The sequence below is a fragment of the Lactuca saligna genome, chromosome 9 (assembly GCF_052625555.1).
Source record: "Lactuca saligna cultivar CGN05327 chromosome 9, ASM5262555v1, whole genome shotgun sequence".
NCBI classification, from domain to species: domain Eukaryota; kingdom Viridiplantae; phylum Streptophyta; class Magnoliopsida; order Asterales; family Asteraceae; genus Lactuca; species Lactuca saligna.
Genome location: NC_136425.1, coordinates 178643152 through 178657376, shown reverse-complemented (window position 1 = coordinate 178657376; position 14225 = coordinate 178643152). Strand labels below are relative to the sequence as shown.

General features: G+C 30.9%; 1 protein-coding gene across 1 annotated transcript; it reads right to left on the bottom strand.

Moving 5' to 3' along the window:
- Window positions 1-7746: 7746 nt before the first annotated feature.
- On the bottom strand, window positions 7747-10085 carry RGE1 (basic helix-loop-helix (bHLH) DNA-binding superfamily protein). Its single transcript, XM_078975115.1, has 3 exons — window positions 9669-10085; window positions 8307-8771; window positions 7747-7848 (listed from the first exon to the last, which is right to left on the bottom strand). Exons 1-3 carry the CDS (start codon window positions 10083-10085, stop codon window positions 7747-7749), a joined length of 984 nt encoding a protein of 327 aa, XP_078831241.1.
- Window positions 10086-14225: the final 4140 nt, after the last annotated feature.

Sequence of the window (14225 nt, the reverse complement as noted above, 5' to 3'; positions counted from 1 at the left end):
ACAACCCCCGGATTAGGGTTTTCTCCCTTCAGCACCAACTCGCCTAGTCCAGCCGCTGACTCGCCGAGTTGGTCACTTAACACGTGACCAGAACTGCGACTCGACTCACCAAGTCTACTCATCGACTTGCCGAGTCGACCTTCCTTATTTACACTAAGAACCCTGAACTTACACTTCTGAACTCGGGGTGTTATAGTATTTGTATGTATAATGTATGTATTTATGTATGTGACGTGTGGAAAAAAATGAAAAAAAAAATATATGTTGCTATAATTCTATTCATATTGTAATTTTGCAGGCTATATATGGGGTTTAGTTGGACAGTACTCTTCTACGTGATGGCATATGTTATGGGCTTAGGACATGGAGGTGATGTAGTCGGGGATCCACTACCTCCAGTAGGCTTTGGTCGTGGACCACACGAACAAGATGGTAAGTCTTATTATGATATATTTATTAGCTATTTTTATCGATTTATTATAAGCTATCGTGACTAATATTTTTAATTATATTTTTTAGCTGAGATCCCTAAAAAAAGAATTGGCCTAGCAAAAAACATCAAGCTATCAAAGTTGATAAGGGTAAATAAGGGAAAGCTTGTGGATTTGGATTTCGATAGGGAGCTCACATATTCCCCTATCGGGAACCGTGGTAATTGGTTTAACCATAAGATTGGAAGGTATATATGGATGAACATCCCTTTGAACATATCTGGTTGGGACAATGTTTCTACCAGTTTAAGGAATGCCATGGTGGTGCATCTAAAGGTAACATGGATAATATTTTAAGTTTACTTCTGATTGGTATGTAACTAACTAACGTTTTTGTACATGTAGAATAAGTTTAATTTGGATAAGGTTAACTTGGATCCTAGGCGTGCTCAGTTGTTGCAGAGCATTGATGTGACTTTACAAAAAGTATATAGAGGCCATAAAAATAAAGCGTATACTTATTTTCAGAATGCTGGGGGGGCTTACAGATATCCCAAGGGCATTAGCCAACCCCTCGATGGTATGTCACGTGAAAATTGGGCACAAGCAGTCGAACATTTTCAAACTCTTGAATATTTAAAGCGTCCGACGTCAAACAAAGAAGTCTGTGCACAACAACAAGTTGTAAATAGAGGAGGATCGTGCTCGTATAACAATGCATGTTTCAAAGAAGTATGTTATGATATATTTAACTATTTATTTAAATTATAATTAATCTAATTTTTAATGTTAAATACGACATCTCTCGAATCGAAGCATTTCGTAAGGCCAATACTGATCGCCAATGGGTATTTAGTAGTCCTGCAATCGAGCAACAATACGTAAGTAGTTAATTTGTATTTTTCATATAAGTGTTTATATTGTCAAGGGGTATTTAGTAATCTAATTTTTATGATGTTTATCATTTTTTAAAAAATACAGAATGCTTTACTCCTTGAGATCAATCAACAAACTCAAGCTTCTTCTGAAGCCAGCGGTCTAACACCAAAGGAAGCACAAAATTGTTTTGAAAGAATATTAGGTGTTCAACGAGGCCATATCGGAGGCATTAGACGTAAACCTTCTACGGTTGTGTCGATGTACGATCAGGAACAACCATTGACACAGCTACCACCACAATCATAGGTGACAAAACTATTTAATTTTGGTAACTGTTTCAAATGTTGGTAATTGTTGGTTTAGTACTGGTTTCAAATTTTGGTAATTGTTAATTTAATAATAGTTTATATATTGGTAATTGTTATTTTGGTTATAGTTTGATATATTGGTATTTTTTAGTTTGGTAATAGTTAGTTTATGAAAGCACAATGCTATAATGGAAAAAGTACAATGCTATAATGTGTTATATGCAATATGTGTAATTTGGTAATTGTAAGTTTATGAAAGTACAATACTATAATGGTATTTTGTAGGTTAGTAATTATTAGTTATAGTACAATGCTAAAGTGTGTTTTATATACAATATGTGTAATTTGGTAATTGTTAGTTTATGAAAGTACAATGCTATAATGGTATTTTGTAGTTTGGTAATTGTTAGTTATTGTTCAATGCTATATTTTGTACTATACTTTTTTGTGGAATGTATATTTTGCATATAGAATGTTATAATGCTAGTATAACTTATAAGACTATGTTGTTTTATTTGTAGTTGAAAATGCTTCAAAAAATGTTACAAGATTCGACATGTAATGACGCACTTGAAGATTGGTTTCGTTTGTTGCCACAACGAAATGAAACCGGAGGAAACAATGAGAGCGATGATGACGAGTAGATAGTTGTAGGATTTTTGTATGTTTTTTTGTGCAAGTATTTTAGACTAGTATTTTAAATTGGATGAGTATTTTAAACATATGTTGTATTAATCTTTTGGAATGGAATGATGTAGGATTAGATTAATTAATATCATACCAGTTTTTATACTTTTTATACAATTTTTTTTCATATTTAATGTGAAATATATATATATATATATATATATATATATATATATATATATATATATATATATATATATATGTATAATAATAATAATAATAATAATAATAATAATAAGGAAAATACCAATACCGGCGACGCCTTTAGTGGCGACAATTGGTTCTTAGCGGCGACACCAGCTTATTAGCAGCGACAGTCCTTTAGTGACGACATCTCACATTAGCGGCGACAATTTGATTATTAGCGACAAAGCATCAACGACAACCTTTTAGTGACAATATGTCGCTGCTAATAGTATTAGCGTGACAAACCCTACTTTTAGCGGCGACGCCTGTTACCGGTAATACTCTAATTTCTTGTAGTGAAATTATGAAGCCCCTTAGCTCACATATAAGTTCTAATTATAGAAAATATGACACTAAAATCACCAATATACATATAGAATAGAACCCGACAAAAAAACACAAGATACCTTGTTTGCCACCGTTTTTTTAGGCACTGGATGCAAAAGTTGCTAGAAAACTCATTGATACGAATTACAAAAAACAATAGTTATGGCGATGGAAAGCGTAAATGGAGAGGGTAGACCCGACGGAAAACGACAGAAAACAACAATCGGTAAGGGGAACACAAAAGAACGTATGTATATGAGGAGAATCTGCGACATATGAGTACGTGTGAGGAAACTGGTGAAGGAGAAGATTATAAACGAAACCTTTGGAAAGGCAACGTGTTGCAGAAACGCAGAAAAATAGATAAGCTTAAACAAGGAGGAAAAATGAGTGTAAAAAGCATCCAGTGAAGCAATCAAGCAAAGCATCCATGTTTCTACATTTGCACTTTTCATGCGAGTAAGAAATGATGATGGAGAATAGAAGAAAACGTGAGGTAGTGTGTGTTGGGTTAATCCAGAAATCTGGGAAAAATTATACCCATGGGTATTTTGGGAAATACCTCCCTATCTTTAAGAATTTTAACTAGTTTAGGAAGTTGCTTTGCTGTTTACTTGTTTTGCAAGTAGTACTTAAGAATTTAGGACTTTTTTCTTTGTTTCCCTATAAATACATGTTTTGTTTACGTTTTTTTAATAAGAGAGAGTTTAGAAGTATCATAACAGAGCCGTTTTTTCTTCTTGTATTGTTCTCCTATTTTCTATATTCTTCTTATTCTGTGATTTTCCTTTGGTTTCTGTTTTCTGGGTTGTTCGTAACAGAGGATTCACAAAGTTTGTTTCCTACATTTGGTATCAGAGCTAAGGAATTTCAAATCTATCACAGCCAAAAAACCATGGAATTAATGAAGATGCATTATCCCATCTTGACTAGAACCAACTATGCTGCATGGGCAATTAAGATGAAGGGTTTCATGCAAGCAATGGAGGTTTGGGATGCGATTGAACCGAAGAAACCCGAAAACGCGGTTGGTGTTAAGAAGGATAAGACGGCAATGGCTGCCATCTATCATGCCATTCCTGAAGATGTCTTGTTGTCGATAGAGGAGAAGCAAACGACAAAAGAAGTATGGGAAACATTGAAGGTAATGTACATGGGTGCAGACAGGGTTAGGCATGCGAAGGTCCAAACTCTAAAGGCAGAGTTCGAGGTTCTTAGCATGAAAGAATCCGAGTTGCTTGGTGATTTTTCCAGAAAAATCGGCAACATCGTGATCAACATCCGAGCCTTGGGAGATACCATGGACGAAGCATATGTTGTGAAAAAGTTGCTCCGTGTTGTACCTGGTAATTTTGTGCAAATTGCTTCAACAATCGAGCAATTTGTGGATCTTGAAACGATGAGTGTCGAGGAGGTTGTCGGGAGACTCAAAGTTCATGAGGAGAGAATCTGTGGGCATGTTCAACAGGAAGAACAAGATGAAAAGAAGTTGTTGCTTACTCACCAAGAATGGACTGAAAGGCAAGAGAAACAAAAGGAAGAAAATGCTTGTTGCTCACAGGAAAACAATCACAACAACACGCAAAACCAAGGTGGTCGGGGAAGAAGTCGCGGTGGAAATTATGCAAATCGTGAAGGTCGTGGAAGAAGCAACAACCAACAGTCCCATGAAGGAACTCGTGGTACAAATCATAATCGAGACAAGAGTCACATTCAGTGTTACCATTGCCAAGAATATGGGCACTATGTAGCGGAATGCAAGAACCCAAGACGAGAGAGACAATACGAAGCAAACTTAGCACAAGGTCATGTAGATGACGAACCGGCTTTACTAATGGCAACACTCCAGAAGAGTGAGCCCAAAGATGATGTATTCTTGAATGAAGAAAACTTGAACCCAAAGTTAAAAACGGATGAAAAAGAGCAAAGCAACTCCAAAGTTTGGTACCTCGATAATGGAGTAAGCAATGATATGACCGGGGATGAAGAAAAATTTAGTAAGCTTAATCGAGCGATTCAAGGGTTCGTAAAATTTGGAGACGGCTCATAGGTACGTGTTGAGGGAAAAGGTTCAATTATATTTTGGTGTTAGAATGGTGAACAACGAGTACTCCCCGAAGTATATTACATCCCAAGATTGTGCAACAACATTATAAGTCTTGGCCAACTAGTAGAGAAGGGTGATCAAATCAAAATGCAAGGTTTGTTTCTATGGATTCATGATGAAAATGGTAGATTACTCATGAAGGTAAAGCAGTTTGAAAATCACCTCTATAAAATATGTTTGAATGAAATCGGATCACGGTATGTATTTAATGAAGCTGAAGAACCTGAACTCAAGTTAACACCCAAAGAAAAATCAGTGTGTGAAGAACCGAATATTGAAAGAACCACAAGCCGGCATAAAGAATGCTTGACAGGAAAGTTAGCTCAAAGAGAACTATGCATACCTTCTGGAAACAAAAACAAGTACTACTCATTGTTAGATAATGGAGTATGTAAGTTTGAGGTTAACAATGTTGTTAGTGAAACTAATTTGGAGGATACTAGTATAGATGTTATCCCTCCTAAATCTGATTCGGTTGATGAACTTGACGAAACTTAAAAGGACAAGGTAAGTTTAGAAAACGGAGGAATAACTGTTGATATGTTGGAGTCAGAATCTAAGCGCAATGTTAATGCTTTTGCAATAGTAGGGATATTGATGTTAAAGCTGATAAATATGAAGTGAATCTCGAGAATGAATACACTATTGATCCTCTTGTGTTGATGAAGATTAATGGCATTGTTTAGAATGTGAATGGTCATATTGGCAAGAACACATGGGTGGAAGAACATGTTGTTAACATGACCGAAGAGCATGATGCTAATAAGATCACAAGTGTGGAAACCAAAACGGATGATGAGCATGACCAAGGTGAAATCTATACAAAGTGTCCAGTGAAGATTAGAAAGAAAAGGCAAAGGAAAAAGAAAGATGATTGGGTTTTGTTCTTGAACCAAGGAACAAGTTTAAAGACAAGAGAAAGAGGATGCTAGGAGTGAATATGATGTAATTTCTGGATTAAGGGGGAAAATGTTGGGTTAATCCAGAAATCTGGGACAAATTATACCCAAGGGTATTTTGGGAAATACTTCCCTATCTTTAAGCATTTGAACTAGTTTAGGCAGTTGCTTTGCTATTTACTTGTTTAGCAAGTAGTACGTAAGAATTTAGGACTTTTTTCTTTGTTTCCCTATAAATACATGTTTTGTTTGTTGGATGACAGGCACTCAAGTCGTCTCTCAAATAACACACACTCACATGTATATATGTACACAGAAAACAAATATGGAGAGATGGAAGTATTTTGGACTCAAAGCTGCTACACTTTATTCAATAGATATGAGACTATTTATAGCTATACATGTTAAAGTCTAGCAGGAAATAGTAAAACTCACGTGTCCACGTTTCCATCAACAATCATGCTTCTAGTACTCGCTAATACCCAGTCCTTCATTGACACTTTCAACTTACTAACATTTATTTAATTCACTAGATAAACTAAATACCAAAACACTACTAAAATAACAACCTATCAAGATTAAAAATCCAACATTGTTTGCGTTTTTTAATAAGAGAGTTTAGAAGTATCATAACAGAGCCGTTTTTTCTTCTTGTATTGTTCTCCTGTTTTCTATATTCTTCTTATTTTGTGATTTTCCTTTGGTTTCTGTTTTCTGGTTGTTCATAATAGGGGATTCACAAAGTTTGTTTCCTACAGTATGGTGGGGTCAATTTACTCTAATTTCTTTTATTTAATAAATAACAAAAAAATTCAATGCAAAGATCTTTTCACTACTATTTTGTAAATAAGTTTAAGACTAGCACAGTTTGGTGAATATTTTTTTTAAGTACCATGTTGTCGGTAAAAACTCATGAAAAGGTGATGTAAATAACTGAATTTCCTCCAAAATGATCGAGTTTAGTAAATAATAAGATTTATCGTTTCTGCAGCATTTTTGTCTTAAACATTTATGCCTAGAGTGTCTGGGTAGTGCAATGTTTTTTTTATATAGATAAATTTCCAACAATCATATATTAGGGGTCTTAAGGTATCTATGTCTATATACTAATAAAATAGTAGTTATTTTGTATATATATATATATATATATCATCTTATTACTCCTCTTAATTAATATCAAGTCATTTGTCAACAAATTTATTTTTAATTTTAAATTTCTCACTCTAATCACATTAAATTAATAAAATTAAAATAAAAAATAAAACAGAATTACATAGATTATAAGGTGGTTTAATTTCATCTTTTTATTTGAATCAACGATTATAATTTTATATATAACTAAACAAATATCTTTCAATCAATAATTTATTTAAAATACTTAATTAATAATTTCGAATTTTTACTATGAAAGTTTAATTAATTATATGATCTTAGTTCCTACAAGTTATAAACTAGTTATATATAGTTAATTGGTTAAATTTGAAATTTGACAACCGTGCAACACGTGAATTGTGTCGTTCTCCGAGGATTCGGCGTAGCTTTATAGCTAGTTCTATTTTTATGTCGTTAGATTGACATGAAGAATCCTGTTTTTGTGACTATTTCATCTGGAAAGTAATAGCCATTGTAACGAAATCCACACTTCATATGAGATGGTAATAAGCAAACAAAAACTTCTAAAAATCCGGGATGATTAAAAAGGAAACTACATCAATCCAAATAACATAAACATAAATTTTCAAAAGAAAACATACTCTAATTCCAAGCAGCGATAATAGGTTCAAACTTAAACAGATAATAGTAATAGTAGCTAAGGAACTTTAAATAGGAAAACGTCCATCTCATCAACAAACATTACTGGCGAACGACAATATCTTTGTTTCTCCAAACATCCAAAGACCACCGAAGAAGCTTTCAGAAAATTATGACGATTTAGAGGTAACCCAAAGCATTATCTCTGCTGCAGCCTGCTTGTAAACCTCATCATAAGGAAATGACTCCACAAATTGATTGTGAGTGTTTGCCTAATCAACATTGCAGGAAAACCGTTAGACAAATTAATATAGTAATTATTTATTAATCTATATATGGAAATCGGAATACATATAAACATATTTCCAGTCTTAATTTAAAGCCTTGCAGGAAAAACATTACACAAATATAGTTATTAGTTAAAGCAGTTTATATATGGTCTTAATAAATAAAGTCGATATTTTTCAAAAACATAGCTACCACAAAACCTAAGTCTTGATGTCAAAGTTGAGATGTGTGACTCTACAAATATCAGCCAACTCAATTTCCTTTCACTCGTTTTTAAGAATGTCTTTGCCCCTATTAGATTAATCCTTCCGTTACTTTTATTGGGTAAAAAACAAGGGAATTTTGGTTGCTTCAAAAAGGATAATGGAAACAAACAAAAGAAACAACTAATTAAATAGCTGAACAAAAATACAAAATAAGCTAAAAATGGAATATTACTTACATGGGCATGAATCATAAAAAAGATTTTCTTTTGATCCGAAGAAATATGTGCAGAAACTATGTCCAGCTTATGCTTCTCTAGTACAAAGCAAATTGTGGTAACTAAGCCACGCTTTCGGGGTGAGCAAATGCTAAAATGTGCATCGAGACCACACACATTTAAAGTGACATTAGAAGAAGTCCATGTTTGGAAGACTGTTGGTGAACGAATTGGGAAAGAAAATGAGGTGGAGCTTGGAGCTGGAGACACCATTCCAAAGTGGTTATTTGGGGAAACTTGATCAGCTAAAAAGGATTCCCTTGTGTTGAGGATAAGTCCTTGTGGTTGAATTATGGAAGCGTTAATGGTGGTGTTTGTTGATAAACCATGGAACCTCTCTCTCTTCTTTCTTTGAAGCTTTTGGAGGGTTTGTTGGAGGGTTTTTATGTGGTTTACAGCCTCATCAACGATTGTAGACTTGTCTGCCTGGAATTATACGTAATTAAATGAAAAAGAGTGAGATTAGTAAATTTAAGTTTTTGTGCACACAAGAAGTCACTTTATAAAGGTTATTTTAGAATATATAATTCTTGAATTACTTAAGTTTTTGAAGATGTTTTATTTATAAAAAGTTACGCAGATTATCATAAATTCAGTTACAATGTTCATTTAATTAATTTTTGAACAACACAAGTTTTCTTAAATTATTTCGAAATTACAAATCCAATTATTTAGTTGAAGTATAAATGAATAAGAATAAGATTAGAATAAATTAACAATGCATTGCACCAAATTCGTGATTTTCTATCGTTATAAAGAAGTAAATTAAATTCTATTTATAAAATGTGAAATAATTACGAGGAACACCATTATATATCGTCGATAATTAAGGATCTGCATCAGCAAATATCAGATAGATAAAAAAAACACGAATTTTTTTAGCATAGATTCTCATAAAGTGTATAAACTAAAAATAAAAACAAGAAAAAAAAAATGTGAACGATATCAATAAAAGCAATTAATGAAGAGCACATTTAATAAAAAAATTTAGACATCACTTCGAATGAAGTCAGGAAACTTGAAGTTTTGCTCCATTTTATATACACCAAATCGATCTTAGAGATAATTTAGCAAAAATATGCACATCAGTTCAGAAATTGATAGTAGATTTATAAGCTAAACAGATCTACAAAAATTCAGCAAAAATAAATCGGACATAACATAAAATTTCGTAGTATCTTATCTACATATTGTAATGAATTATTCAAATGCTACAACGTAAAAAAATCTAACTTGTACTTGCAAGATTTATAATCCGCGATGATCATTAGAAAACAAATAGTAAAAACATTAGACAAGGAAACAATGAATTAATTTTAATACCTTAGGAGAGAGCTGAGGTAGCAAGGCATGAAGTTGATGAAACATGTTCCTCATCTTCTTTCTCCTTTCTCTTTCAGTCCATATATGTAACTCATGCTCAGTTGGATCCACACCTCCTTTTCGCTTATTACCTTGGTTGTTTACCTTCTTGTCATCCACATCTTCAGTCTTAAAAGCATCACCATTTTTCAGGCCACCATCACCGATGACTGTTGCTATAGTTTCTTGAGCACCACCATTTGAACCACCTGTGGATCCCATCTCACGCTGCTTCATCTGACTTTTATTATTATCTATGCTTGAGTCGACCAACTGATTCTTAACACCTGCAGATTTTTCTTCACTACCACTTTCAGCAGACATAACCCACGGATGAGTATCCCAGAAAAACCCTTCTTGGCTCTCCCCTGGAGCCATTCTAGTTCTATATAATGAGAGAGAGAGAGAGAGAGAGAGAGAGAGAGAGAGAGAGAGAGAGAGAGAGAGAGAGAGAGAGAGAGAGAGAGAGAGAGAGAGAGAGAGAGAGAGAGAATGTGAATGTGAATGTGAAAAGAAGTTTGCAAATTAAAACGGTTATTTATAATTGAGGTGTTGCTAGAAGAGAGAGCCAGATATGGAGGTATGTGTTATATTCTGGGTTACGTAGAAAAGAAGATGTAATAACAAGCCATGATTGTTACTTGATTTAAAACAAACAACATAAAATAAATTTTGTTTATATGTATAAAACTCACTAAATAATTTTATCCTTCCTATATGAATCACTCAACGGGTAGCTTTGCAGTTATGCTTGTGCTGTCGAACCTTGATAAAGCACGGTTCGGTAGAAATAATGTGTCATATTATGATACATAAACAATAGGTAATGATTAACTTTGTTTTAATTGTGCACCTATTATAATTCAAATACTATATCTTAAATCAAACAGAATTAATATTTTCTATTATTTTTTCAATTATATATATATATATATATATATATATATATATATATATATATATATATATATACACACACACACACAACACGCTAGATGTTTACCACTTTTAATACCCTTAATAATGTTTATGAGATTTCTATTGATAAACACGAGTCAAAATATGAACCAACTATATCAAAAATATGTATTTACAGTACCATAAGTTCATATTATAATTTTAAAATATTGTAAAATATTTTGATGTTATGCATAAAGAAGATACTTATACAGACAATTAATCTTTTCTTAATAAAATATAAAACACAGCACACTTATTATGTTTAAAACTAAATATAATATTTATGTTTATGAAACTGCAAAACCGCACCGCATAACGCGGTTTATTACCTTTGTGGTGCGGTCTGTGGTTCCCGAAAATAACAAACCGCATATTCGGTGCGATTTACGGTTTTGAGGATAAACTGCATTAAACCGCACTGCGAACACCCCTAATTATATATATATATATATATATATATATATATATATATATATATATATATATATATATATATATATATATATATTACATCCATAAAATTCGAACCAATTTAAAACTGTTTAAATCATTTAAAACCATTCAATTATTACAATTAGTTTTCAAAATAGTTTAAACATCTGAGTTCCCAGAAATCATAAGGTGACAAAGGAGGATGAGGAGGAAAGTTAAGGACCTTTAAATAGGGTGCAAAACCCCGGAATTATTGTTTCATTCTCCAGCTCCTACCCGTCGAGTCCCTTCTTGGACTTAGCGAGTAGGTCCCTTAAACACGTGGACCAATTCGCTGCTACTCGACGAATCAAACAAACAACTTGTCGAGTAGACATTGAAATCATAAAAATTATAACTATTAATTGATACTCGACAAACGGGGCTTACTATATATATATATATATATATATATATATATATATATATATATATATATATATATATATATATATATATATATATATACACACACACATGTTTAGATTCTATGCAAAAAAAAAAATATCCCTAAAAATCATAAAAATGCATAAAAAAAAACACTTAATGATCACAAATCTTTTTTCTTTTTTTACTTTATACATACAAAAATCGCTAGTTTTTTTATTAAATTCTCTGAATTTTTTTTTCAAAAAAAAGCAAAAAAAAACCTTTTTTTTCAACGAATTTGTAAGAAATCCAATGATTTTTTGGTAAAAAAAGTTTTAAAAAAAATTGTGATCTATAAGTATTTTTTTATGTATTTTTATGATTTTTAGGGTTTTTTTGTTTTCCATATAACCCTTATATATATATATATATATATATATATATATATATATATATATATATATATATATATATATATATATATATATATATATATATATAAGTTAAACTATGGATGATATCTATTGTGCGTACGTATGTAGACAATATCTATTAAAATGACTAAGAGTATTCGTTGTATGGAAATATGAATACGTTTAACCCCACTAAAATATCGTAATTATCATGCATCATTAGTAATTATTATTTATTTTTGTTCTCACACATCGTTTTTCACTCATTCTCATTCTTCAAAAATAATGAGAATTATAAAAATAAATAAATAATCCAAAATACCTTTATACAAGATTTAATTAGTGAAAATCTGTGATAATGATAATAGTTATGTGAGGTCGAACGTATTCATATTACCACACAAAAATTCTTAGTCATTTTCGTAGAATGACACTGTCCACATTTACGCATAATCGTCGTTCATCCACATATGAACATAGTTATCTCTCTCTCTATCTATCTCTCTCTCTCTCTCTCTCTCTCTCTCTATATATATATATATATATATATATATATATATATATATATATATATATATATATATATATATATATATATATATATATATATATATATATATATATATATATATATATAGAGAGAGAGAGAGAGAGAGAGAGAGAGAGATTTAGGTTCATATGTGGATAGATTTTTATTATGCGAATGTGTGTACAGTGTTATATATATATATATATATATATATATATATATATATATATATATATATATATATATATATAATGTAAAGGTAATTCGCATCACGTTCGTATAGGACACGATATATTCTACGTCATTTTTATGTACTTTTCAGGCGACAAAACGAAAATATAATTATTAAAATTAGACAAATGAACGTTACATACTGATTCGTAGTAATGAGTTTTACCGATACATAATGACAAAATATTACAAATGTTGTGTAAATACATTTCTAAAAAAACACTCACTAATTCTACATACTAAAGATTACACAAATCTATGTCTTCCTATTAAATTGTAACAATAATCGGTTTCCTTAATAAATCATATATATATATATATATATATATATATATATATATATATATATATATATATATATATATATATATATATATATATATATATATATTCAGGTACATTTGTCATCATAATAATTTTATGAAAACGTGAGTCGCAATCTAAAAATAATTTTAAAATGTAAAATAAAAGGAAAAATCTGAAAAATTCTTTTATATTTATTATTTTCGTCACTTTTTTTACCTAAAAAGAATTTACCATTATTTTTTGAAAAATTTATGAAATATTCTAATAGAATATTAGACAGTAAATATTCTAATACAATTATTAGAATGTTAAAATATTCTACTATATTTGTCTGATATGTAAAATATTATAATATTCTACTAGAATATTTTAATATTCTACTAGAATATGTAAAAAAAATGTTATTTTATTATTTTTTTCATTTTTTTTGGTAGTTTTAATTTTGGAAAATATAAATGACGAAAAAAAATTATCTACAAAATTTTCAATTATTTTGCAGTAAAAAAACGTTATTTTAAATTTTCAATTATTTTGCATTTAAAAAAAAATTATCTACAAAATGAGTGGTTACGATTGTGCCTCACAGTCCCACAAAATTAGGCAGTCTCGTGAACATAACACTATATATCTTTACTATCTTATAAAAGAAATCTAATTATTTCTAAAAATAGATTGATTATAATAATAATATTTTTTTAAGACGTCCAAATGATGAAGCTGATAGTACAACTAGCCATTAATAAAATAATATTAAATTTTAACCACATTTTGAATTCAAATATTTATCATCAAATCTCCTTATATTTCTCAGCAATTTGATATGGTTCCCTCAAATCCCGGATTCATTCAAATTTTGAACCCTTTTCGATATCCTTAAATTTAGCATGTTAATTTAAATATCCCTCCAATCGCAGATACCTCTTTGTTCCCTCGTCTGCTATAAAGTCCACCGTCTAGGAATAAAAAATGACTTTATCTCCCAAATAACACCATAGTTTGATTATTTTGTCTTCGATATTTACTTTCTTTTGTAACATAACATTTTTGTAGAGGAAACATATCACCGAAAAAATTTACACACCCCGCCGCTTTGCGCGAGTACGCTGCTAGTATATATATATATATATATATATATATATATATATATATATATATATATATATATATAGGGCTAAGTTATAATGTGGATGGACAATTATTGTACGGATAATATTATTCTCTGAGATTACTTAGACAATA